Raw genomic sequence first — 27,647 nt, 5'->3', positions numbered from 1 at the left:
TCTGCAATATCTGAGTTTTAATTTGATCATTTAAATAAACCTAAAAATCCTACATAACATGATTTAAATTCTTACTAGCATGTGCAGTATATCCAGCTTGGTTTTTCGTACAGCAATTGTACGTATTCCAGGAAAATATTATTCAAATAATGTACGCTATGTGGTAAAAAATAAGTGACTTTTCAAATTTCATTGGCAACGGACAAGATTTAGTTTTTTTTTTAATTCCCTGTATTAGTACACAAGCCGCTAAAATAATTACAGTTACATGTATGTATATAACCTATTTAGTTTTTGCTCGTCAAATATAAACTTGTGACTTGTTTGGGTGACTTCAGCGATTTCCTGCTATAGTAAAAATGGACAGAAGAATTTCCTGTAAATTTTATGTAAAAAAAAAATGTAATAGTAATTAGAAGCTCAATAGCACTTGAAATCTATCCTAATTTAAAAAATTTTTATTAGGGTCACTAACTCTTCAAGGTGGCCGGTAAGATTCCAATGACAAACCAAGTTCTGGACGTCCCAACATGTCAACAACAGTGAAACATTGCATTAGGAAAGAAACTGGTTTTATACCTCGATCAAATCGCCGCTAGAGAATTTACTAAGCATAACAATTAGTTCGTGCTGAGAAATTTATTCAGATATGTTAGGTCTCAAACAGGTGTTAGAGTAGCTTGTTTCGAAACTTCTTAATCTTGATTAGAAAGACGTCGAATGACCCTAGCTCACGAGCTGTTGAATACGCCAACGGAGATCCTAATTATTCAGAAAGATCAGAACTGGTGTCAAATTTTAACACTATAGTCGTACTTTGACTATATTTTTACCGTCTGCAACTTTTCTGCTTTCTAAAACCGAAGGTGTTTACAACGATTGAGTAAATAAAAGCTGCATCGATGAAAAAATTCAAGGTTAACACGAAACGTAATTATACGAAAATTGGAAAAACGTCATAAACATATTCGAGGATCACATCGCTGTGAAACACGTGGATATTGATATATATATACAGCCACCTTCCTTTCGCAATATACCCCTTACATAATATATACTTTGAATCCCAAAACGTTTAATAATCTGTTATTTCATATTTTTTTTTGTATTTATATTAATGGAACTATTTGAATTTTCTATTTACTTTATTACTATGACAATAATTTTTCCGACTTTTACGTCCCAATTCAATATTTGATCCTCATAATTCACATTCAAATTTTTTTTATGAAAATTACATATTGGAACTCTTACACAATATCAAAATTAAAATATAAACAGTTTGGCGGGAAAAGTAGTGACATATAAAAATTAATAGTCTGTGATACACCCGTGTTCAATACATTTGACATAACAGCATTATAATAAATAAGATTAAATTGAATCCGATATTCAGAATCAGATATTCTAATATGTACTGAATACGTAATATTCTTCGCTGAATGGAAATAGATAAATTACTAGTTCTAGAAAAACTATTTCGGAGAAAAGCTATTTTGTATAGCTTCTATCATCAAATATATTGTATGTATATAATTTTGTAGAATTAAACGGCTTATATCATATTTATCTAAGTATTTATGTATGTTGTAACTTATTGTTTATTATGTTTGTGTGTATGTTTTCAATATACCTAATTACGACTACTTATAATATAGAATATACTCCCATTGTTTGAGAATATCTAGTACGATAAAGTAAAACTAAATATAATTAAAAATAATACTATTTTTGTAACTAGTAAACAACTTTTTGTTTTATCAAGTACAAGCTATCAATCAATTGACCGTCAGACGAACAATCACAGCGATGTATGAGTTAAATTAAAAATGGACGAGTTTTTAAAAATCGATGTTATCTAATACCTGTTTAACAATAAAATCGATAATCGGAATAATAAATCGCACTTGCTAGGCTTCGTGGTTTCGTGTATGACAATGTCTAATGAATGTGTGAACGAACAATTAAAATTTTTTTTTTGACACATCCCTATTTCCACGTGACATTTATAAGACCATGAATATTGCAAATAAAAAGACTTTAAATGGAGAACGTTAAGACATCTCGTGTCACGTGGTCAGTTGTATTTAAGACATCTCGTGTCACGTGGTCAGTTGTATTTAAGACATCTCGTGGCACGTGGTCAGTTGTATTTGGCTTCATCAATTAAAGACTTAAGTAATTTTAATTAACTATTACATAAAACGGTAAAAAAAAAATTTTTTGGACCCTTTGACTAAAATCCGTTCTGATGGTTCAATACGAATAGAAGTCATTGAAATACAAAATTCGCAGAAATTTTTAAGTTATTTATTATTTATTTCTCATGTACATTTTATTACGGCTTTCTTTTTATTAATCAATATGCTATACCTACGTATAACTACATCATGTGTATACGAAATACTGTAATAATTAGATAATATTTTTAAGTTTCTACCGTAAAATTAAAGTAATTTGGTATTTCAGCTTAACTAACTTCTTCACTAGTTTTTCTGTAAACCACTCACCTGTAAACAGTAACCACACGAGTTAGAAATCTCAAACAGTAGTTATTAGAAGTTATGTTCTCTTTATTAAACATAATATTAATATACGAACGATTTATAAATATAATAGGTATATTAAGGCTTACTTTCATCAAGTCAACTTCATGTAAATAAATACAAGAGCTTCCATTGTCTAGTTACTTTTGAGAACTGAAGCAAATAGACCGCTAAATTGAAACATTTCTTAGTCAATAAGGCAATTACATAGCATACATGTTGGAATGAAATTTATAAAATAGCGATAAATTATATATATGTAAAGTTATAACGAATTTGTTTTTTTAATTATTTTATACAAAAAGTAACCGGTGAGTTGATTCTTTTGCATTATGTCGCGACACCAATCTCCTGTTAGCGTGATCGAACGAATCCAATTACGACAATTGAGAACACGACCAGTTTTTTAACTTGTTTCGACTTTAAGGAAGTATGTTATTTAAGGTTGTATCTTATAATAGCTAAAAGCTTTCACAAACACGAGTACCCTCCATTAATCTACATTTTCTCATCTAGTTTTCTGGTGAACAAGATTATTGGAATAAGTAATACAGGTATAAATAAAAAATATATTTATTAGTTTGTTAAAAATATATGAACTCGTATGTATCAATAATTTAAAATATATCGGAGAGCTTGTTTGACCTAAACGACTATTTATGGTAATGTGTGTTTAACGTATCTCCCGACTTTGGACGGGTGAGGGAATTCGGAAAAGAAAAACCAAGAAATTCATTCACTTCGGATTTTTGAGGGTAAATTAGTTCCCTCGTTTCTGTTTGCGGTAACATCACCAGGTTTGCACAAGCACAGACCACTATATCAAGTTCCCAATCATGATAGCGATGTCAACAACAACGAGGAAAAGATACAAATAAAATAAATACTGCTTATTCCAAACGAAATATTATTAATTAAAATATCAAACCACTCAACTCTGAGTAAACGTCCTGTCGCATTTATCTTGTTTGAAATTTAATTACATTGTATTGTTATTCGTCAGGAACACCCTTGTTGTCGCTTACAGATGATATTGCTTGGACAATATTAATACCTTGCAAGCGTCATCGCTATAACGGAGTGACGTCAGGAGAAGAAAATACTCCGTCTAAAAATATAAACACCCAATAAAACCTGTACTTTTCCACTGTTATATAAAAATATAGTAATTTTAGATGAATTACTTGTGAACAATGAATTAATTAATTGTGATTTTATATAGGAAACAATAATTTACTTTTTGTGTTACATAAAATATATCAATATTTTTGGTCCTCGTGCGTAAAAATAAATTTTAGTACTAAAACTTACCAGTAATTCTCTGTTCATTCTGTTGATTAAAAAATGTATAAAAAGCGACTTAAACATAATTTTTTGTACATATTTTTCTATACCTCACTTTAGCTGTTAACCCTATTGGCTCTGACGGCGTCACTGGGGAGGGTATTTCTCAACAGGAACGTTACGTGATACAATTAAAGAAAAATCCACACAAATTATTTCAAATAAATCCAACTAACGTTATAATAATTTTCGTTCATTATTCACTCGAATAGTTCTCTTACTAAACGGATTTTGATTAAGCTCCTCTTACTATTGGATTACCATGGCATAGTGTAACAGTTGTATCGTATATAAACTCCTTATCACGTATGACACAGACTGCATATGTCCCTGACGGTTAATTACAACACCTATTGTTTAAACACTTTCCTCTCAGGCCTCTCTGAGTCCTATCGCGAATTTGATGCGGCCAAAGTCGCGAGCAAAAACTAATACGATATTATTAAAAAGAAATCTATACGTATATATTACTTCCACTTACAACACGCTGTTTACTTTTATAGTTACTAGTTAAAAGTGACCTTGCTCCAATAGTCCTAATGGTCAAAACTTATTATTTGTTAAATACGGCTCGGGATTAATAAAATTATAAGTCGCTTTTGTTTTTAAACAAATTTATTATTTATGCTACTTAACGCAGTACTTTGAAGATAATGTCAAATTTAATGTTACGTTTTCAATTTTTAATGGCCACACGTAATATACATATATATGACATTATTCCAAACCTCCATTTTTTCTGCCACAGTCGGGTTAAAACAGATTCATTACCTGTTAAGAAGGTATTTCCTAATTAGACATCGTTTCATAATACGTACGTTTAGCGACAATCACATCAATTATCGACATTATATTAAATGTTCTAGACATTGAAGGGCTAGTTGAGAATCTGATTAGACCAACAGACGGCATAATGCCTTCCGGTGTGATATTCATGATTTATATCCCGTCAAGTAATTTCGAAAACATCTTGAAGTACGGTAAACGTGGTGATCTGATATCTATTAATGATGCCGGAGAGACACCGCAATTGGAGGTTGAATTGCGTTATAAAAAAGCAAAGAATATACCAATACAGTTCACCCAGAACCACTACGATGTGTTCAGCGCAACCCTGGAAAATATAACGGAGGCAGACGAATTTTTTACCATGGAAAGCGTATGTGTAATCAATTATCAGCATAATTTTATTCACAACTTTTTTATACATTTTCTTTATTATATGTTGTATTAAATATGTTTTATATGATTATTACATAATAATTTTCTTTCTTATGCACTTATATTTTTTTGCATCTGTCGTCACTTTTCCTCGATGGTAAATTTCTAGTAATTGCAATCTACTTGAAAATAAAATCCTATATAGATTTTACAGGAGTTGCTAAGAAAGCTCGATGTGGAGCAAGCGATATGGGTCAGCGATAAACCAGGCAACTACTACCAGGTCGCGTTCCCTCTACCGACAGGAGACCAATGCGAAACCATGTTGCATTGCCTCACGCAATTGGGCATTGGAGTTCGTAATAAATCTATCGTTAAGTAGGTTTATGACAGTCATGACCTCAACATATATCATAAGCTGACAAAAAAATATAATTTATAATAGTTCTGGGTTCAATATTTAAGCATAGATAATAAGTAATATTAAGTAGGAAACAATATTACAAACAAACATGTTGTGACATTAACTTGTCCTGTTTCAGCGTACTGCCGTGTAATGTAGTGCACGCCGCTTCGGATCACGAAATTGAAGACGATGAGTCACTGCTGTGAGTTGAACTAGTTTTGTCAAAGAATGTTTAGAAGTCCTGAGATACCTCACATTAAAATCTGTTCTCAATTCCATATTTATTCTATACGAATAACATCGTTTCAACGATTAATAAAGTGCTTTTTCATAAACAAAAGTTGATCTAATTAGAACGCCTGTGGTAACTGAATTCTAAAATTTTGACAGAACGAGAGTTGTCAATTTCCCTTTTTCGTATAATTATTTTGCCTTATATCAGTAATCAGGGCAATGTTATATTCTACTCGTTATTATCATACTAATCTATATGAACACGAGCTATATTTGGTTGATATTTATATTTCTACAGAGCTATATTTATATATATCCCTACCATATAAAATGGATATTGTTTTATAGAAACGATAACTATATTTATAAATGAAATACTGTTGACGCTCTGTACGTAGTGTGATTTGGTAAACTTCGTGTAAGGATACATTTAAATTTTTTTATCATTTTCAAGAAGGAAAAATGAAGAAGTAAAACGTTGGCGCAACTTCGTCGAATCAATCAGATCTAAATTGACAGTTAAACAGGTAGTGGACGGAGTCAGGGGAGGCGGCGAATTGTCATTTGACTATCTGACGTTGATTATAACTGCCGAGTGAGTGTTTGTACTTCCAACTATGTATTGTACGACATTCGTCAATGGAATATAACTTACAAAAAGTTATTATCATCAAACAGTCATATGAAACGCACTCATAATTAATACATATTTTATAGAAATAAACTATTTATGTTGCTACGTTGATTTTGCCATTTTATTGATGTAATTTTTTCAATTTTAGTTCCTTGGCTGCTTTGGGTCTTGTGGAAAACAATGCATCAAACATAGTAGCCGCCATGCTGGTTTCCCCGTTAATGGGCCCCGTCATGTCAATTACGTTTGGTACAATTATCGCTGATCGAAATCTTGTGAGAAGCGGCTTCGAGAGTCTTATATTGGGCATGTTCCTATCTCTATTATTCGGTTTTATATTTGGGCTCATTCTCGGAACTACGGAAATGCCCTGGGGTTTTGGTGATTGGCCCACTGAAGAAATGAAGTCAAGGTAATTCAGTATAGATAAATGAGTAAGAATTATGCCTTAGTTATTCTATAATGAACAGCGAAGAAATCTTGATGAACGTAGGATTATAAAGTTTGATAGCAAACAAAAATAATATAAAGCATCCTTACCTTAATAGACCAGTTTGTCTAAGAACCTTAAGCAATGCTATTTTCAGAGGTAATGTGCGGTCATTATGGATGGGCGTCCTTTGGGCTTTGACCTCCGGGACAGGTGTAGCCCTCGCCCTACTTCAGGGCAGCGCTGGCCCACTGATAGGCATCGCCATATCTGCGTCTTTGTTACCACCAGTTGTTAATTGTGTTAGTAAATAATACATCAATTATGAGCCATATACATACATATATATATATATATATATATATATATATAGTTTATTGTATTTGTTTTAAAGTAGTATTACTTTCAAACTGTCTATTAAAACACTGTTCAGAAACAACTGTCCGAGTGTTTTCCAACTCTCCAATTGCTCTTTAAACAATTAAAAATGTATAAATGCAATGAACTAAACGAGGGCGAATGAATATAATACATTTATAATTCATAGCTTTTTGTGTATCCTTTTTGTCCCAGTTTCATTGTGAGACATTTATAATTTACGTGACGTCACTTTCTATCCCAAGGGCTTATTCTGGGCATTGGCATGTATATGGTTGTTGTACCCGGGCGTCAAAATACCACACATCAAAGGGGAGCCTTATTCTGGTAATTCGTCTTACGTCCCACTTTATCATGACTACTTGCCGATAGAATTTGCTATAAATGGTGAGTTTTTACATATATGAAATAATTGATAGATATGATAATAGCTAGTGACAAAATTAGTCGTAACAACGACGTTTCAACAGGTATTGTAAGCTGTTGTCTTACAATAGTAAACGTCATCTGCATATTCATAACCGCGATAATATTTCTAAAAATAAAAGAAGTGGCAGCCCCGTACACATCGACGCCGGACTTGAGACGTTTCTGGGAACAGGACATCAAGGTGGCAAGGGAAGCCAACCGTGCAAATTTACAGCAGGCTGAGGACGATGAAAGGACTGAGTAAGAAATGATATAAACATGAAACTAATATTTTCGGAATATTAATAGATGAATGACATACACATCTCGTTTGCCCGTGATCACGGTTGCTGCAAAGTAACCGAAATTTTGGGAGCATTAAGTTTTTTAAAAATAATAAAACAACGCGCGGTAAACCGAAAATATTAGTTTCTTTTACATGAATACAAGCGAATGTCTTAGATAACATGACATAAGTATGTTTCAATTAATCCACGAAAAACAAAATTTCCTTTTGAAAATTTATATAAAGGTTATAAAATCCAAGCAATTTATAGGAAATAAAAAAGGTTCTATCAATAAAAAGGTTCATAACTTTTGTTTGTATATTGCATGTATGTCTAAACATATGTTTTTTATGGACCAGCTGCTTCCTTAACAGCTCGCTACGATCCTAATGTTATGGTTCAATAAACAAATGCCTATTAATTTTAAATTGTACGAGTTTGGTTCATGTTTTTATAATTAAAATTTGTTTCAGTAAAGTATTATTGAAATGTGTGCAATAGTTTTCTTAAATGGTATTTATTAATATAATATTAAAGTATAAGACTCAACCAACAATAATAATAGCTATGACTTTTGGAAAAACATTAAGGGTTTGCTTATTTTTAAATATCGTTTTATAATACTGTTAGTGTTATTTAAAAACTTTGTTTTTTTTTTATTTTCCTGTAACAATTTTTTTTTATTATTATTTTTTAATAACTTTTTGGCCTATGAGGGTTTAAACTTAAAAAAATAATAAGTTAAAAATTTGGTTCCCATTTTCAGATTGGTGTTAGAAGACATGAATCAGACCGATGAGGGGGTAAAAGAAAAACTGGAAGCGGCCGTCCAAGAAGCACTCGACGACGAAACTTATAGAAAAGTCAAAAGAATGAGCTATCAAAGTCACAATGCTGACGAGGTTTGACACCTTTTTTTATTATCAAAACGAAAAGTCAGTTAAGACAAACAGTTCAGGAATGAATAAATAAAATTGCGAATTCATTTTGGAATGCTAAAAATAACCTTTGAACTGTTAAACTCTGCACAGAAATGTGTCGGCATTTTTGCTAGAAAATACATTCTAGTTCTGAAATTATATTTCGAATTGGTTCTGTTATTTAAAGCTTGTGCGTTCGTGATTCACAGTGATTCATTAGATATGAAGTCAAATATATTTTTCTTAAAACTGATTAATTGTGAGTAAAACAAAAAAAATACACTTAACAAGGACTTGTAATAAGAGAATAAACCAAATAAGTGTTAATCATTAACAAGTTCACAATCATGATAAGTTATTTATATAATTTAATATTAAAGAAAAATTATATACAACCTTGCCTATCTCAATTAACAGTAAACAAAACTAACAGCGTATTTTCTAAATTCTTTACCATCTTAAAGTCTTGAAGAACTCGAGCTTTATTTGGTAGCCATTTCATTTCTAGAGAAACTTTTCAAATCTTTAATTCATAATCTATTTATAATTTCTTAGGTAATCCGAACGATCGGTCTACACCCTCGTTCTCCGCCATCTAACCGCTCGAGTGCGATTGGTTCGGGGGTAGCAACCCCTCATAATAAGGGCTCCAATGTCAATGACATCGTAACACTGGACAAACTACTCACATCGTTGCTAGGACTACAGAATAAAAGGCCGAGATCGTTCAGGTCCCATTTTGGATCTCCAAGAGCGAGCAGGCTGCCTACGTTGCAGGAATTTGGACAAAATAGACGCATAGAATCCTGGCCAGAGAAAATATTTGAGGATAGCGTAGTCAGAAACGTTATTAGTAATTTGAGAGCCAGTAAGAGAAATTCAAAAATTTCGGCAACTGACGAAACATTTTTAACGCCGAAGTAATTTTTATCTGCTATGTACTAATTCCAAAATTAATATTCGCTGAATAGAGAGTTACTAAAGTACGCTTCGTGTATACTATACTTAACATAATAAACAAGTTAAAACATTAAATGATAAATCTTTTTTTGCCACGTACCCGTATTTTTTTGTTAAATTTTTAAAATATACCCGATTTCTATTTTGATAAATTCAATATTGTCATCTGTTCCTGCCTCTGCCTCTGCTCTCTTTGATGCCTCTTTTAACTGGCAATAATCTGTTTTATAAGAAATACTTGGCTCAAAAGGACTCGTATCCAGAGCCGTAAAAACATTTACAAAAAATAAGAAATACTTTCTAAATATAAATGACGCAATTGCCTTGGATATTTATAAAAATAAACCTACTGGAAATTGCTAAAATACTCTGAATTGTATAGTTGGTGTCAAGAAAAGCATAGAAAGACTTACGTACTTTAATTATGTAGTTATTACTGTATTTATTTAGTTTTAACGTTATTTCAATAATTCAATAAATTTTTATCCTTTTATTTCTCATGCCTATAAAACCTAACACGAAATAATTTGTCTTTGAATATTTTTAAACGCAATATGTGAAAAAATTTTTTTTGATAAGAGGATCTTTGAAAATAAAAAAATAAATAAATATGAACTTGTATATAATATAATAACAAAATAATAGGTAACAAATTTAATTGACATTATTTTACAGTTATCACAGCCGAGCTACAAGTATCTGCAGAAACATTGTATTCTTATAATATACATTTGTATACAAATATTACAATAATATTACAGAACCGTCTGGATGTGTTGTAAAGTTTGTACATACATATTATGTTATAATCTATTTAAAAGACCAGTTAAATTATAACAAAAAAAAAAATGGTAGTATTACTTTTTAAGTGACTTATTGTGCTTAACCTGTGAGGTATATACGTCATATCCTAAGGATATAGTGTTGTCATATAAAACTCTAAATCTAGTTGGTAGGAAATAAAAATTTATAATCTGTGCCGGCGGCCACACCATCCACTCCGCTTGGTACAAAGTTGTAAACTTGTCTCTAACTTCCTCTTTAAAATTAGCTACAGGATCTTTTTCGAATAATGCTAAACTACCGAACAATGTTACTATCATTATGGGTGAAAATATAAATTGATCTAGAAGCAATTTCTTAGTAACCATGTTGAATGTTTTACCAATAATAACCTTATCTAACACTTTGTACCAGTGGTGACATAGCACACCAAGTGCAGCACCAGAAAAGCCCATGTGTCTCGTCCTTTTGAAATCATAGTTATCCTGATCTCCGGTATAAATTTCATATGTTTGTTCCATCAAATCACCAACAGATGATAGACTCACAGATATCGTAACATTTGTATACAATAAATATTTATCACTAAACGCCACTTTCACTAATCTTCGGAAACTAGTTGCTGTATTGGATGAGCGGATGTTGTCGGCTAATCGTCTCCAAGTTATACCAATCGCTTGCATTTTATGCTAAGCCTGAAAACCAAAGATGATATAAAATAATATAGGTCCTGTATAAATCAGATTAAAACAAGGCAATATGGCAGTGGAAAATTTTATTTAACTATTTAAATTTCATATGAAGAACATTTTCAATATTTTTTTTTAGAAAATAACAATTATTGCAATTTCGATTCTACTTTTTCCTTTTTATTTGTCTTGCTGTGTTTAACATGAGATGTGTATATATCATAGCCCAGTGAAATTGTATTATCATAAACTACCCTATATTTGGTAGGCAGAAAGTAAAAATTTATGATTTGAGCTGGTGGCCACACAACCCACTCGGCTTTGTACAATTTCCAAAACTTGCCACGAACCTCTTCGGTAAAATTATTTAAAGGATTTTCTTCAAAAATCGCTACAGTAGCAAAAAATGATAAAATAATAACAGGGGAGCAAATGAATTGATCAAGCAAGAGCTTCTTAATAACCATATCAAAGGTACGACCCGTGATAACTTTGTCCAGAATTTGGTACCAGTGATGACATAAAATGCCAGCCGTACAACCAGAAAATGCCATATGGGCAGTCCGTTTAAAATTAATATAGTCAATTTCTTTCAAATGCAATTCATAACTTTGTTCTAATATGTCACCTGTGCTCGATATACCTATTGATAGCAAGACATTGGTGTAAAATAAATATTTTTTACTAAAGGCTCTGTGTACAAACTTTTGGTATGTATTACATGCTTTATAGAGCAATCTTCTCATCAGAACCTAGAACAAATTTTTAAACTTTATTGATGTTAATTGAGTTAAGGAAAAAATATAAATATCTATATATAAGTTCTAGTACACATATATGTCATATCTATGAAAACACAGGCATGTGACTTTTGTATCTCACATCGGATAACTATTGCTATTTTGATTGTGCATGTTTTCGATAAGCTACTTGGTAATGAATTACGTATAATATGACATAACTAATATATTTTTAACTCATGAAATAGACAACCGACGAAATAATTAATTTGTAACATCTTCAGTAAATTTTATAATAATTATGAGCTCTCAAATGAAAAGTTATTCAAAAATTAAATGAAATTGTTTTTTAATACGATAAATATACTTACCTTTTCGTTCGTATGTCGTGAATTATTTTTAATATATTATTTTAATCTTTAAGTAAGACTGTTACTTTAAGTAATACTTAAAAATTATTATAACAATTTACACTAAATTGTAAAATATGGGAATTACGTTGATTTTTTTTTATATGTGTATATTATTTTATAACCTTAAAAATATACATAATGATATGACAGCCTAAAGACTATGAAGAACATACCTATGAAAAGCCCATGTCAGATATCAATGTCATTTTATGGCTACATTTTCAGTTGATTGATAGGCTTTGTTATTTTATTTATAAAATTATATATCTATGGTCCCAATTTTTAACGGAACCTTTGCATTTATAATAAAAGAAATGTAAGAGAATGTTTCTTACAAATTTGTAATATTTATGTTCTACTTAATTGTATATGCAATAGAATGTTTAGAATGTGCTATATATAACATAAATGTAATTATTTAGTTATATTAGAGGTCCAGATCTGAGTTTAATCTTCTTTTTAATTGCCAAAAACTACTGTAATATGTATTATGTTTTTGATTTATTAATATTTGTATTTGGTACATTATTTGGTACTGTAAATTTAAAAACTAAATAGTTTTAGTTGTACAAAATATGGTTGTAATTAAATATTTTATAATTAATTTTTTAAATAGTAGTAATGTACATTATATTGTGTTTGTATATTGTTTTAGGTAGCATTCCTCACTAATTATTTCTATTAGATTAAATAAAAGATAATAATAAGATAATAGGATAATAAATTTAATATATATATATATATATATAAACGGAATAGTTTCCTCATAATAAGTTAATGATTACATGAGATTAGCGGGATGGACTATGCAGGTTGTTGCACGGAGCAAAGGCATAATACAAGAAGTAAAAACTCGATTTAGTTTTGACATATGTCAATTGTCAGTCATAATTTGTCGATTTCGGCTTTAATTGAACATTTATGATTGTTATTTAAATTTCCTTGTAATTAATTTTTTTTTTTTCTAATATAATTAAATAATTTTACTTAGTTTATAAATTAATATTTTTTTCTTTTTATTAACAACTCCATCATGGCAGGTTAGTGATTTTTCCTTAGAAATATTTATTAGCGCCTTTTTCAAGCAGTATTTTAAACAATTTGTTTCTGTTGCAGATAAATTAACGCTCGATAAAGTTGCCATGAAAGATCGTGCAACGGCACATCTTCGAATATACGTTGGGGGGCTTACGGATGAGGCCAATGTAGACGAACTATACAACCATTTTATAGAGTATGGCCAAATTGACGGTATCATAATAAACAGAATATTCGGATTTGTACAATTCCAACAGGAATCAAGCGCTAATGATGCTATAGCAAAAGCAAATGGAAGTGTTTTTCAAGGCAAAAAGATAACAGTTAGAGCAGCTCTTAGAAATAGTGGACCAAAACCGTAAGTGTGTTTGAATTAATATGATTATATAAAAGAAGTGTCTAAATTAATAAATTTATTAAGATTCCTGAAAATTTGAACTGTAATATTTATTATATTTCAGCAGGGAAACAGAAACAGTAACAATTAAAAACGACATTCCTCCCGCTGCACCTCTCAGTGATAATAAAATGCCTGTTCCAGAAGAGGTTCCTGAAGAACAATATGACAATTATGGAAACTATGATCAGGGTAAGAATAAGCAATTTTTTAAGGTACATTGTTACACAGGTTTCATGACTTAAACATCATTTGAATTAAATTTAATTAGAAAATACAGATTCTCAAACTCAAGTAGAATTATCATTCAAATCTCTAACCTTTGAAATCAGCTGCTATTTGGACTTCTATTCATGCTAAGCTCCTTACTAATTTTAAGAATTTGACTATGTAAATTTTAACTATCGCGTTACATGTTAAGAGATCCAACTAATTTCCTGTAAATTTAGGAATTAATTAAGTTTGTTTAAACATGATAATTATTAAGAGTTTGAGTTTATTGATTTTTGTTATTTAACTGGCACTTAAATAAGTTTACTTAAAATATTTCATAATTTTTTTTAACCACATTGAATGTACATTAAATATTTGTCAGGTTATAGAGAAGAAGACTATGATGATGGTTACAAGGGTTGGAACGAGCGGGACGTATCTCGGGGAGGCTTGAGGGGGAGAGGCCGCGGTAGAGGCAGAGGGAGGGGGAGTATAAGAGAAAACGATGCTAGGGGGTTCAGGGACAGATCACCACTAAGAGGTAACTTAATTGATAAAATCTTATAAATATGACCTGAAGATGTTAATAATGTTTGAAACTAACATTTTCGGATTACTACGCATTTTTTATTATTTAAAAAAAAAAAAAATACTCCCAATGTTGCAGTTTCTTTGCAACCGTGTTCACGGCACACATCTCGTCTGCCCGTCTTATAATAAAATTGTAATCAATATATTTTGTTACATAATATAGTCACATATAACAAACCATAGCAGTATACAATATAAAATTAAGGTAACACTTTTCCCTCGTTTTCTATTAAAGTAGCCAGAGGTGCTTAAAGCACCATATTCTTGAAACATGTTAACCCAGTTGATTTTTAAATTATTTGTCAACCTCTTTATAACATTGAGTGTTTATGAAAAATAAATACTGTTTTTTTTATATATAAAAGTAAATTATGACTCATAACAAGACCTTTGTAGGTGACTGGCCCGAAAGAAACTTTGACCGATACACACAACCTGATTATCCGAGAGCATTACCAGTACCTGAAAGGAATGACTGTGAGATTATTGTAGTGTCAAAAGCTTTAACGTAAGTAAATTCAAACAATGGTTATGTTGATGAAATTTAAGAAAACAAAAGATTTTTCAAGCATTGATTATTCTTACAGAGAATATGCAGAGTACATAGAAGAGCGTCTGAAGAGATTAGGCATAGTCGTAGACCTTTTATTCCCCATGGAAGATGTGCCAATAGGCAAAGTGCTTGGTAACATTGCGTCACGTGGATGTCTTTACGCAATACTAGTTATGCCAACGAACCTTGAACACAGATCTCTCACGCTGACCATATTACATGGACTACCGCAAGGTACACTTCATTACATATATTTCTATAGTTTGCCTTAACATTAGAATATAGTGTATATGCTAAAAAGTCTAATTGTCTTCATGAAATGTCCATTATGACGTTCTCCTTTAATTTCACGTCAACTATTAGCTCAAAGTACCTTTAATGTTAAAAACACAGTTATACACTTATATAGTACTACATCACCGACTGCTTTATACCTATATAATTCTAAATAATAGTCCAGTTTCATAATTTCAATTAATCTGTATCAATAAAATCATATATATCATCAGGTATCTGCATTAAATTGATTATGAACATTGTTATTAATACATGTTCTAACGGTCTTTCATCCTCAGAGCACCGCAACATGCCTATAGAAGACGCGTTGACGTTAATGTCGCGGAACTTCCAGGAGGTGCAGAGGGGAGGGGCGCGGGGGAGGGAGGCGGTGTACGCACTTCTGGGACAGCTGGCTGACGGACGAGCGCTTACCGTGCTGCAATACGACAAGGTCATCGAGTACCTCCAGGTACACACATACATATTCTCTAATCCCATCTGGTATAAGTATATAGCATATACCGTATACGTACGCTCTGAAACAAATTGCAATGAAGCATGTTGATTTAGTTTTAGCTTAATTATATGTTATTACATCTTATTATTTGACTGATAATTATTGTTATTTATGTAAAGGACAAGATTTTGTTCTTGTAAATATTTGTTTTTCAACCGTCTAATATTATCTCTTGTCCAAATGGCAGCAAACAAATTTATCACATACATTGTTCCACAGGAACGCAGAGAGCAGCAAGTTAAATTAGAATTAGGGGAACCGACGCCAGCACCGAACAACAAAACTCAAGTTGATTTGCAACAGAGAATATTAAGTATACTCAATGACAAGAAGACGAAAACCGAATCACCTCCCGCCCCGTCCCCGCCTAAACCGGAACAAAATAAACTTCTGAACGACCCGACGGTCAGAAAGGCTTTAGATTCCATCTTGCAGAAGTTCATATAAGTTAATGAAATTTACATCAAAAGACCTACTATGTAGTTCTTTAATGTAAACTTTTTTTTTTTTAATTTCCAGCTTTTTTGTACATGAATTTTATTTATGAATTAAATGTGTTAAGTAAATATAATTCTTTTTATGCAATTTTAAATAAATTTGTCAAGTTCAAACCAGCCAAGTGAGAGATAATAAACATGATTGTCATAATATGTAAGCGATAAATTTAAGTAAGAATAGGTAATAAAGTAATTTCTTAATATATCATTGTGTTTATATTAAATGTAAATAAAACTCAGGCCTAATTTAATGTTATTTTTATAGTTCACATATAATCATGGTGTACAATGTCTTTACAGAGCTAGCAGTTGACCGGTGATTCAAAGACAAACAATGGTGAATTTTATTTTACAAACAACACGAAACCATTCGATAAATACTCTATGAACTAAGTTTTGTTATTTTGTACACATAATATCCGAATTATATAAGCTGCGTCTACACATACCGCATCGATACCTAACATCCGAGTAGCATTACAGCCTTTTATACATAACAAATTTAAAAAAAAAAAATCATGCAATATAATCGATTTGTATTCAAATGTTGTAAATATAATATAAAGGAATTTTATATTACAAAATTGATTACTAATTCTATAATAATGAAACACCGCCAGCGGTTGTCGTGAACTTTTATTTTTCAGGACAATTAAAAATATTTTTTTTTTTATAGACGATACCATCAGTTATTGAGGCATAGATAATTAATGTTGGCAATAAAATTATTGCGGAGTCAATGATATTACTTTTTTTTTTTATAATTTAGTATGTAATTATGCTTCGAGATCAAGGCCTGACGTATTTAGGTCTTTCAAAAGCACAATCATCGTAGTTAATTTCAAGAGTTGTTTGCTATACAAGATATTTAATATACTATAGGATAACATTAGGAATATCCACAACTTACTCTATATAAACAAGTCCACATACGCCCTTACTACTATATCAACTAAATGCGATCACACACCATTCGATCTCCATAAAGCTATGTTTGGAAGATTTGGTGTCAATTCGGAGTTCGAAGGGTGAGCGCCTTATATACAAGAGATTTCAGTCAGATATGACCATGAGGCTAACGACTTCAGGCTGTTCCATGTTATTGTCAGATAATCTAAGATGTTCTTTCCGGAGGGTCTTCTTGCTTGGAGGGGTCAAAGCCTTCTTTAATGTGTCCACCGGTACCTTTAGGATCCAAATCTGTAGCCCAGCTGAAGTGCATCAGGGCTAGGTGGGAATTTCCAAGTTTGTTGTGCACCTTCCCAAGTAAATAATAAACTAACGATTCTCTTGGTGCAATGTCTTTCAAATGATGCAAGTCAGATAGGGCGTCCTGAGGTCTCCCCGCTCTGAGCAAGACTGAAGCCCTATGAAATCTGCACAGAGGATTTTCTGTGTCCAATGCCACGGCTCTTTCTAAAGTAGCGAGCGCTCGGTCCATTTTGCCTAAAGCGGCTTGTGCCAAACCCAGTTGGCATCTCAGGACACCAGAATGGGGATGCACAGCCAGGGCTCTGCGAATATGAACCTCTGATGCTTTCCAACGTTCCTGTCTGGCGTAAACCGTTGCAATACCGAACCAGGCAACGTAATTACGAGGATCAATACTTACAGCCGTGCGGAAACTTGTCAGCGCTTTATCTGTTTCTTCAGCTACAGCATATTCGTGACCTAACAAAGCATGAGCATATGCTGCTTCGGGGTCGATTTGAACAGCTCGCTTGAAGAATTTCAAAGCTGTTTCACGCTCTTTATGAAGTGAGAAGCAGTTACCGGCTGCTAGCCATGAAATTGAATTGTTTTTGTCTAATTCGACTAACTCTTGCGCTAGAGCTGATAACTGTGCTTCACGTTGAAGATGCCATAAACAAGTACTATATATATCCATCCCTTCAGTTCTGTTTGGGTGTTGTTTTCTTATTTCGGCGAATATTTTAGCTGCAGCGTCGTATTGTGCCAGTTCATAGTGAGCCCGAGCGATCATAGTCTGAACCCACGGCGACGCTAGCTGTTTGGGCGGTATTTCTTGAAATAACTTAATTGCATTCTTACAATCTAAAAGTGTTAGGGATTTATAAGCCTCTCCTAACTCTTTAAGCAGGTTCAACAATGCTACACCATTCGTATTCTTTGGCGTTATCGTAGGCGTTAAAGTTTCTATATTTTTAGTTCTCTCATTGGTGTCAGAGTTGCTTTTGATATTTTTAGCTGTCCGCTGTTTATTTTTTCTTGGGCTTTTTGGTGCGACAAATTTCCTACTTGGTGACTTATTGTTTTCTTTTACTGAATAACTGCTATTGTTATTGCTAAACAACCTTGACGATCTCCGGGGTGCCGGACCAAGTGTACATCTTGGACCGGGACTGAACACGGCATCTTTCAACTGACCAACATGTGCTCTTAATGAGTTAACAATCTTTGGAATAGCCTTCTGCTCGTTTGAATCTGTGAGAGTTGGCGTATATAATATAGGAGATTCTTCCATAGGTAGCATTCCGAAAGACGGTGAAAATGGTATTGGGGCCATTCCACTAAAAACACTGTGCATCCTTTTCACAGGTGCCTGTGTCTCGGGTGTGATGCTCGTTGACATTGTCATAGGTGTACGATTTGACACATTATTTGGAGTAACATTGGCATTCATATTAGCATTATTAGGAATGTTACTATTAACAAATGATATATTCTCTGAGTTACTGACTAGATTAACTAATGTCGATACACCAAATGTAAATTCAGCATTGTTTATTTGGAATACCTGATGAGGTTCTACTTTTTCACCCATGTTACATAGTTGCAGAAATGATTTCCACATGAAGGGGTTAAGAGCGAGTGCTTTCCTTGAGGCATCAGCCGCCTTTGTTCTTCTTTCTGTTGTATTAAATATTTTTGCGAGTAGTTGCAGAGCGTAGGGTGCCTGTTCCCCAAACTCGGAGGCAACAATGTCTAAATTTGTTCCTAGAGCAATTTCAGCATCCTTGTACCTGAAAATTTACAAATATTATATATACAAGCATCTAATATGAAGGTAAACATTAGCAATGTTAGTAATGGTGGTACCTGTATTTTGTAATAAAAGAAAATTTTACTTTGACTTATTTTTTACTATTCGCAAGATCTAATGAAAGACATGAATAAAAAAATAATTAAGTACACATAGTCTTATATAATTGCAAATATTCAGAATTTTCACAATGTACATAAATACGTCATAAGACGTCTTAATTATCTAAGAAACATTGTTTTAAATCAAGTTCCTTTAAATTTAATTGTTTTTATTCAAACCTATTTTTAATTGTACTTAAATTTCATTTGCAGATACATTAATAGTTTATAAATGTATATTCATTTATCATGTTTAGTTAAATGATAAGCTACAACAATTAGACCAGTTAATGACAAATATTCCTCATCAGATCATGACATTAAAGACATTAAGCTAATGGCACATTAAGTTCGATTAGAAATAAAATATAATATATATATATATAAATACAAATATTTGTGAGCTTGTATGAAATGAAGAGTTAAAAAAAAGAAGGAAAATATTTTCTATAATACTTACAGTTTTAGATCTACACAACATTTAGCTAAAAGAAATCGGGCCTGTGGCAATGTAAGTGGTATATTTTGTAGCAAATAATGGGCTTCATTCAGACGTCTAGCTCTGTAGTAACAAGTACCCAATAAAAATGCAGTTTCTTCCGATGCAACTGCAACAATAATAAGGACGAAATATTGATTTTTTGAATAATTCAATGTAACATAAAATCGATATAATTTAATGTTTTCGTGATTGAAATATAATGTTTGAAACAATTCAACCATATAATATTACCCTCAGCGTGTAATCTCTCAGCCAGGAAAATAGCATTGTCAAATTCATAATTATTAAGACAATCCCAAACGATAACCTGTAGAAAATTAAAATGGACAATATACATTTAAAGTATTAGAACGAATATTGACAGATTTTGGAATATTTCCGAACACCCACCTGTATGGGCTCTTGAACGATCATTTTTCTAGATTATTGTACACTTGGATGATAATAAATACTATAAAATATTTCACATAGCTAACCACAATCGTTACACAGTCACAAAGTAAAATAAAAACGTTTCTTTTACGACGGACATTTTCATTTCAGTTTGTTGATTGTCTATGGGCGGATGATTGTTGTTGCGAAAGCTAGGCTTCGCTCGATAGTATTTGATTCTTAAAAATTGCCATATGTAAATAAAAAAACTTGTGGCTACTTTCATGGTAAATTTCCATTTAATATATTTAAGGAAAAAATATAATTTAGCGATACAAATTCAGTTTTACAACACTAAATCACTAAATATGTTTAAACTTATACGGTTTTCAGTTTTGTAAAATAATAGTGAAAAATAGAAAAAATAGTGATTAGGCATTGATTTTGTTTCTTAATTATTTATTTCATCCCCTTTTCCGTTTAATTATACTGTTATATATTTTTATTTAACATTCAATATAAAGCTACCAAAGAACTTTCTTACATTTTTATTCAATCTGTATTCGTGATAAGTAAAGTTCTCCATGGAATGAAAATGAAATAGCAATAGCGAACGAATCGTCACCAAAGATACGAGTACGAGTGAAGTGAAAAGAAAAATAAAGAAAAAAGATATCAAACAGACTTCTGATACATTTAAATTTAACATATTGGTGTTGTGGATGTGATTGTTTACCTTTAGTGTTTATTGTTATTGTTTCGTTACTGATGTAGACAAAATCGATGAGATTGTGTGTACAGTAAATTCAGACAATATGTGCTGTGTTGATTGCGATTGACATCTGACGTGAAACAATAGGAAAACGTATCTTAAAAAACTTCATAAGCAATAAGGTAAATTTTATTAATATATCATCGGGTTAAGAATATTCTAGATTCCAATAAGTTAATCATAATATTATTGGAAACCATTTCGCTATGATTTGCCAATAAATGATTCCAAATTACTTTACAGTGACCTCCACACGAGATCCGTGTTATTTATCATTCTTTAGTGCATTAAATTGCTCAAGCCGTTATGTGGTTTGCAAATGATGCATTAACGCTCAGATTGTTCCACTTATCATCTAGGTGAAATGAAATGGTGCTTGCACATCTTAATGTGTGGTTAAATAATTTCACTTTTACATTTTATAAAACGATCCAAAGTTTGTGGGAGCTAACAATATGTTATACGTCTCTATTTTTTCAGCTGTTATTAATGCAAATAAAACATACTAGTCTCTTGAAGTCCAATTTTTCCATCATATATTTATACATTGCTACAAATATTTTTGTTCTTATCTCAGTCCTTATTTTTTTCATATTTCCGTTTGTTAACAGCCCAAATGTGCAAACATATATTCATTAACAATTTAACGAAACTGACCTTGAGAATGATCAAAACAGAAGGGGAGCAGATTTTTTTCATCTGTCATACTATTACCAATTTTCATATTATTTAACTATGTTGTATGTTTCTTTTTATTAACAGAAAGATATATAAGAAATGATTGATTTTGAGAAGAACATTGTAATCAATAAATCAATAAGATGATTGCATCATTTTTGTGCATCATATTCAAACTCTGAGTAATACTGTTATATCTGTTGAAATAAAATAATTAATGATCTAACCTACTATCTATATGTTAATTAAATGATATCTGTTAGATCACACTATGTTTTCGTTTCAAAAATTCATTTATACGGATAAACATGTCATCTATGAAAAAAAAATGCCAATAAGGTATTATATGTGTTCAATAATAAAATAAAATTTTAAAATATTATTTTCTAACAGGCTATAAATTAAAAATATTAATTGACTACATATTAACAAGTTTTATATACTACAGTATTGTATGTCTTAAATCTGTATTATAAGCTAATATGTTTTGCATCAGAATGAGTTCAACGGAGACGATCAACGTAACGGCTCAGCCGCTCTCGAAAGCAGTTGAAGAGATCCTGAAGCCGCTCCAGGAACCGGTGTTCCTACAGACGAGAAGTGCCCAGGTCATTGCGGGGATATTTGTATGGACGGCACTGTTCATTACTTGCCAACAGGTACATTAAAATGCTTTCATGTAAGCGGTTGTGGGTCCCTGGGGTAATAATAATGTTTTTAGTTCACGACTGTTATAACAACTCTTTTTTGTCTAAAATAGATTTTGATACATAAATACAAATACAATGTCCGGAAATTTATGATATAATTAAATGTCTATGTTATATTAAATACATACATTTCAGTTTGTTCCTCTTTTCTAGTTATTGTAATAGCACAAAGTTATGGTATGAGTGATATAAATAGCCACAGTATTTATTGAAAAATACCTTTTATGTGACACATGAAGTTTATGAGAAGTGTATATTTTGATAAAAAACCATTGACAGATAATAAAATTAATGTGATGTTTTTACATTGTTATTTAATTGGCTGTAGATAAGCGAAACTCTTTGCAAAGGAGTGTATCAACTCTTATCTGTGGTGATAAACATTAGTTCTGATGTTATTTCAGGGGCTTTCAATCATTCAGTGTAATAATTTAATACAAATAAACTATTTTCTATTTCATTTTTAAAATTTATGTTTGGTGCTCTGCTATAGACACAGTTGTTATTTAATTTTAGATTGTTATAGTAAAAAATATTGTCTATTAAAATTACAAGTTAAGTGAGGATAATTAGCTAGCTTTTCTGATGTACATGAATCGTAAAATGTGTATAGAAATAAATAAATAATTTGGAGTTTTAAAGCAATTTCTATATACAAATCATTATAGATTTTCCCAAAGATAAAAATATGAGTAATCAAATAGGCCACATATGTTTATATTGTAATAAATTCAGATTTATGTTATGATTAGTTAAATTACTGTTCATAATCCAGTAACAACGGTTACACAACTGAAATACGGTTACAGTTAAATGGTTTACGTTCAAATAATCTTTGGTTTATGCATACATTAACATTTTTTCATATGCAAAGAAACCATATGGTACAAGAAAATAGTTAGTTATAATGTTTAAAAAAATACACTGGTAAATTCTCAACTAATAACTGTAAACTTTTTGGTTAAAGACTGTAAATATTTTTGATCTGTATAAAATTGTGTAGGTATTGGCGTTAACAAAAAAATTGGGACGTCATTGGACTCTAAAAATGATTTGTCGGTTTTATATCTTTTTACTTAAAATTACAACGAAAAAGTTTTATATCGTAACGTTATTAAAGTGTCATAGCGTGGTACATTTATTAGTTTCGCGCCAGTCGTGTTTACTATTTTTCTTAGTGGAACTTAGTTTCAACATAACAGGTGAAAGTCATACTGATATGGCAAATGGCAATCACGGTAACATACATTAAAAATTTTTGGATTAAAATATTTAACGCTATAATTTTTGTTTTCTATTTTGTCGTTGAAAAATTTGTGTATTATATATATATTTTTTTTATTTTCATATTCGAATACGAAATTACTATATTTACATATTTTATTTATCTAGCAGATATTAATTAATGTTATTATTAAATTTAAATGAACAAATGAATCCGTTTATTTAATTAATTAAAATAGGATAAATTTCAATCCAGATAAGATTGCAGTATTATATAAAAATCATGTTTAAAATTATTTTTTATTTCAATTCTATAGAATGTTCTAGATTTTTTTTTGTTTATTATATATAATCGTCCCCAAAGTCGTTTTAACAACTTTTAAACTGGCAACTCGTGAAGGTCGTCTAAAGACCTGAATACATTACAACTAAAATTATAAAATAACAACATTACACGAAATAGCCAATGAGAGTCAACATTGATTTTTACGTGTGCTGCAAATTATAATAAATTATTTCACTATATAAAAACATAAATAAATGTAAAGGCATCACATTTCAAAGTTAAAACAACATATTTAATGTATAGTGTGAAAGTTTAAAATTAATTTAGCAAAAACTTCCGTGTTTTACTTAAAAATTAAAGAGTTCATATCTTCGCCAGTCACCAGTCACTAGGTGCGGCCTTGGCGGAAAGCAACAAGCATTTTAATGCTTTTTAGGTGCTCGAAATTGCTAAACTGGTTTAATATCGATTTATTTGGTCTGGTCTGAGGATTTTAAAAATCATATGTTATTACTTATGATTATAGTAGTGTATTGCTACTATGGGAAACGGGAATCGATCGAATGACAGATTGTAATTTAAAAATGTATTAAAACATTATGACATTAACGACTTAATATTACTTTGTGACAAAACTATGATTAAAAAATTATTAGAAGTCTGAAGTAAGGCTAACTTCATAAGGCGATGTGTTCTTTGTTACAGAATAATGTCTTATCGGGGCTTTATAGGTTTACGTCTAGCTAATGGAAAGTTATTTTTAGTACATAAATCGAACTATTTTCTCACTAGCTGCTACCTCCGACGTTGCGTAATATAAGTTGCACCTATCCTATTTAAACTCACACTTTAATTTTTTTTTTTATCCAAATAATTCACAATGATTTAACTAATAATATATTCTACATGAATGAAGAGAAAAAAAAATCGTTCATAATAATTTAATTCTATTTTAAAGTTTTTTTTACTAGGATAATTGAATAATAATAACTATGATATTTGTATCGATTGACACCAAGATGGCGTTGAACCTTTAGCTCGCGTGTAATAGAATATGTGAAACTATAATGTAGTGTAAATATATTAAACCAATACATTGCAGATTTATCAACACCTCCGTTGGTACACGAATCCGTCTGAGCAGCGATGGATAGTACGTATTCTTTTCATCGTACCAATCTACGGATGCTACAGTTGGATATCGCTGCTTTTCTTCAATGGCGACTCTTACTACGTCTACTTTTTCACAGTCAGAGACTGTTATGAAGGTAATTATGTATGTTACATTTAATGAGTTATTACTATACAGTCGGCAATTAGCGGAATAGGTTTTGATTACTTAAACTGTTCGTTGGTAGATGTTAAATATAGACAAAGAATGTGTTGGAAGGCTTAATTGTAAATGCCACGAATTAATTATAATTTTTTACCAGTTATTACGTACATATACTACTTAATATTACATACATAACACAATAACTATGCATTAATTGAAGTAATTAATATTAGAAAGAGATAGCATTGATTTATACCAAGAAGATCTTACGAACAATGTGATACCAGTCACTATAAATCACGTCCTTGTTGTAGATTTTTTTTTAAATGTCAAAGTTTAAATTTGGAACAATCTATTATGCTACTATAGATTTATATAAATAGCGTTATAAGAAATTTCTTATTGATATTACTTGAATAATGAAATTAATGCCAAGTAGGTAAATATACATCACACATCAGAATATTCGTAAAATACTAATAAGTAAATTCGAATGACAATTTAGATCGGATGTGCCTTTAGTAAGTCAAGGACACCCATAAAATATGTCTAACTAGTTTCCGCCTGCGACTGCGTCTAAGCTCAAAGAGAAATTTATAGTGTCTTAAAAAATACACATAGTGTAGTAATTACCTGTCAACGACGTCTATCGACTGTGTCATGAGATTTCATAGCCGTTCTGACACAATATAACTATGATATCATGATCATGCTGTGACACTGTTCTGGGATCAACTACATCCTATATTTTATCCGGATGTATCAACTACATTATTGTAAAGTATCATCAAAATCCTTTAAGTGATTTTTGGTGTGAAAGAGTTAGGAACATACGTCTTTAAATCCTTACAAACCTGTGTATTTATAATATCTGAAGGATATAAGGTAAACAGGATTATTTTCAATCTAACTAGATTAATGTAATAAAAAAGTTACAATGGAATTAATTTTGAATCGTAAATGTTCTTATAATAGACATGTTTTTTTATATGTAGCGAATAAAAAATAAATGAATCATGTTAATTCAAACAATAAGTATTTTGAATCACAGTCTTATCTTATCAACATAACTATCTAAATCTGTTCTAAATTACAATCACATATAGGGTATTTGTTTATTTAAATAAAATTTTGATTCCATTATATGAAGTATTAGAAATAATTCTCAATTTTTTTATCTTTGTATATATAGTTGATTGTTTTAAACTATTTAATTAGTATTTTTATAGTAATCGTAAATAAATATTTTGTATTCCAGCGTTCGTGATATACAGTTTCCTGTCTCTATGCTATGAGTACCTCGGAGGTGAGGGTAACATAATGTCTGAGCTGAGAGGTCGCCCAGTGAGAGCTTCCTGTGTCAATGGCACCTGTTGCCTCTCCGGTGCGACTTACACTATAGGCTTCTTGAGATTCTGTAAGCAGGCCACGCTGCAGTTCTGTCTGGTGAAGCCGGTTTGCGCTTTCATCATCATCTTCCTGCAGGTTGGTGATGAATTCAATCATAGTTATACATATTTTTTTTGCTTGTATGTAAATCCATTATTGTTATTGTTTAGTGTATATTTATGTTTTTAGAGTTGTGTATATTGCTTTTTTTTACAACATCAAATTGGCACACTGTGGAGATCTATCGCATGTCGCATTACAGCCGTCAGTAGTGAAGTCAAAGCTAATGTGAAAATCAATCCATCAATAACATATAACCTATGTATGCCTGAAATGGTCATTCAGTATGCCAGTATGGCATAAGATTATGATTGCAAAAAAAAAAAAATAACAATTTTACATCTTTTTTTATACCTTCATGATATGATAAAAAAAAGAAAATTCAAATTATAGAATCGTTGACTTGAAGTTACAAATGATTAAGAGCAGAAAATGATTTTAGCTTAAATTTGTTAAAATTTATATTAAGGTCAGATATAAATATGTAACCAAAGATATTTCTATGCTTTATAACATGTATCTATTAATATGTCATTTAATGGCTTATTACGTAACAGCTTTGAAACAATTCTTAAATAAAAATTTGATAGAATATCGTAACTCAATTAAATTTGTAATTTTTTACACAATCATGTCAATGATATGTATTGATTTTAATTAAATTCATATTATTATTAATTAATTAATTTTTTTACAAGGCTTCTGTATATTTCTATTATTACTCAAACAAAACTAGCAAATTGATATTAGTGATTTTTTATGTAAGGTATAATGATTAAAGAATAAAAAATCTGGGTTATTGTTCAAGAATAAGGTTGGATCATGTAAAAAACATATAACATATATATACATATA

General features: G+C 31.0%; 5 protein-coding genes across 12 annotated transcripts in view; 3 read left to right on the top strand and 2 right to left on the bottom strand.

Moving 5' to 3' along the window:
- Positions 1 to 4,765: 4,765 nt before the first annotated feature.
- LOC116772701 (uncharacterized) lies at positions 4,766 to 9,783 on the top strand. The gene is made up of 10 exons (XM_032664970.2): positions 4,766 to 5,049; positions 5,257 to 5,429; positions 5,594 to 5,659; positions 6,146 to 6,286; positions 6,474 to 6,737; positions 6,913 to 7,057; positions 7,379 to 7,520; positions 7,604 to 7,802; positions 8,595 to 8,730; positions 9,304 to 9,783. The coding sequence occupies exons 1-10, from the start codon at positions 4,804 to 4,806 to the stop codon at positions 9,670 to 9,672; spliced, it is 1,881 nt and encodes a 626-aa protein (XP_032520861.2). The 5' UTR covers positions 4,766 to 4,803; the 3' UTR covers positions 9,673 to 9,783.
- Positions 9,784 to 10,313: 530 nt separating this feature from the next.
- On the bottom strand, positions 10,314 to 12,530 carry LOC116772671 (mpv17-like protein 2). 4 transcript variants are annotated; one of them, XM_032664930.2, is made up of 3 exons: positions 12,292 to 12,498; positions 11,824 to 11,932; positions 10,314 to 11,186 (listed from the first exon to the last, which is right to left on the bottom strand). In XM_032664930.2, the coding sequence occupies exon 3, from the start codon at positions 11,172 to 11,174 to the stop codon at positions 10,566 to 10,568; it is 609 nt and encodes a 202-aa protein (XP_032520821.1). In that variant the 5' UTR covers positions 11,175 to 11,186; positions 11,824 to 11,932; positions 12,292 to 12,498; the 3' UTR covers positions 10,314 to 10,565. The 4 variants fall into 4 exon arrangements, with proteins under 4 accessions (XP_032520821.1, XP_061378342.1, XP_032520819.1 ...); XM_061522358.1 differs by lacking the exons at positions 11,824 to 11,932; positions 12,292 to 12,498 and adding an exon at positions 12,507 to 12,530; XM_032664928.2 differs by lacking the exon at positions 11,824 to 11,932.
- Positions 12,531 to 13,214: 684 nt separating this feature from the next.
- On the top strand, positions 13,215 to 16,623 carry LOC116772297 (nuclear receptor coactivator 5). 2 transcript variants are annotated; one of them, XM_032664420.2, is made up of 8 exons: positions 13,215 to 13,373; positions 13,450 to 13,729; positions 13,836 to 13,960; positions 14,364 to 14,522; positions 14,969 to 15,080; positions 15,160 to 15,359; positions 15,701 to 15,873; positions 16,141 to 16,623. In XM_032664420.2, the coding sequence occupies exons 1-8, from the start codon at positions 13,367 to 13,369 to the stop codon at positions 16,366 to 16,368; spliced, it is 1,284 nt and encodes a 427-aa protein (XP_032520311.2). In that variant the 5' UTR covers positions 13,215 to 13,366; the 3' UTR covers positions 16,369 to 16,623. The 2 variants fall into 2 exon arrangements, with proteins under 2 accessions (XP_032520311.2, XP_032520310.2); XM_032664419.2 differs by having other exon boundaries at positions 13,833 to 13,960.
- Positions 16,624 to 16,661: 38 nt separating this feature from the next.
- Positions 16,662 to 20,612, bottom strand: LOC116772296 (cell division cycle protein 27 homolog). Its single transcript, XM_032664418.2, has 4 exons — positions 20,416 to 20,612; positions 20,257 to 20,332; positions 19,984 to 20,131; positions 16,662 to 19,402 (listed from the first exon to the last, which is right to left on the bottom strand). Exons 1-4 carry the CDS (start codon positions 20,437 to 20,439, stop codon positions 17,533 to 17,535), a joined length of 2,118 nt encoding a protein of 705 aa, XP_032520309.2. The 5' UTR covers positions 20,440 to 20,612; the 3' UTR covers positions 16,662 to 17,532.
- Positions 20,613 to 20,989: 377 nt separating this feature from the next.
- The window catches only part of LOC116772323 (transmembrane protein 184B), a 60,796-nt gene continuing 54,138 nt past the window's right edge, over positions 20,990 to 27,647 (top strand). For 3 of the 4 annotated variants that reach the window (XR_009752784.1, XM_061522202.1, XM_032664463.2), the window contains exons 1-4: positions 20,991 to 21,291; positions 22,344 to 22,506; positions 25,170 to 25,335; positions 26,602 to 26,828. Coding sequence is in view for 3 of the 4 variants with exons in the window: in XM_061522202.1 (XP_061378186.1) it covers positions 22,345 to 22,506; positions 25,170 to 25,335; positions 26,602 to 26,828 (555 nt within the window). In the remaining variant the exon portion in view is untranslated. Of the gene's footprint in view, positions 21,292 to 22,343; positions 22,507 to 25,169; positions 25,336 to 26,601; positions 26,829 to 27,647 lie in introns of all 4 variants that reach the window. The other variant, XM_032664462.2, reaches the window with a different exon arrangement.

Source organism: Danaus plexippus, chromosome 12, assembly GCF_018135715.1.
Source record: "Danaus plexippus chromosome 12, MEX_DaPlex, whole genome shotgun sequence".
Taxonomy (NCBI): Eukaryota; Metazoa; Arthropoda; class Insecta; order Lepidoptera; family Nymphalidae; genus Danaus; species Danaus plexippus.
This window is presented reverse-complemented; position numbering and strand designations above follow the sequence as displayed.

Bases quoted from the DNA above. Each gene is read 5' to 3' on its own strand.
- LOC116772297 (XM_032664419.2), top strand. The intron at 15,081-15,159 runs GTAAGTAAATTC...TTATTCTTACAG, and splicing joins GTAGTGTCAAAAGCTTTAAC to AGAATATGCAGAGTACATAG. The intron at 15,360-15,700 runs GTACACTTCATT...TTTCATCCTCAG, and splicing joins ATTACATGGACTACCGCAAG to AGCACCGCAACATGCCTATA.
- LOC116772671 (XM_061522358.1), bottom strand. From the start codon at position 11,174: ATGCAAGCGATTGGTATAACTTGGAGACGATTAGCCGACAACATCCGC.
- LOC116772701 (XM_032664970.2), top strand. From the start codon at position 4,804: ATGCCTTCCGGTGTGATATTCATGATTTATATCCCGTCAAGTAATTTC. The intron at 6,287-6,473 runs GTGAGTGTTTGT...TTTCAATTTTAG, and splicing joins ACGTTGATTATAACTGCCGA to TTCCTTGGCTGCTTTGGGTC. The intron at 7,058-7,378 runs GTTAGTAAATAA...TTCTATCCCAAG, and splicing joins TACCACCAGTTGTTAATTGT to GGCTTATTCTGGGCATTGGC.
- LOC116772296 (XM_032664418.2), bottom strand. From the start codon at position 20,439: ATGATCGTTCAAGAGCCCATACAG. The intron at 20,132-20,256 runs GTAATATTATAT...TTATTGTTGCAG, and splicing joins TGAGAGATTACACGCTGAGG to TTGCATCGGAAGAAACTGCA. The intron at 19,403-19,983 runs GTAAGTATTATA...GTAAATTTTCAG, and splicing joins TGTTGTGTAGATCTAAAACT to GTACAAGGATGCTGAAATTG.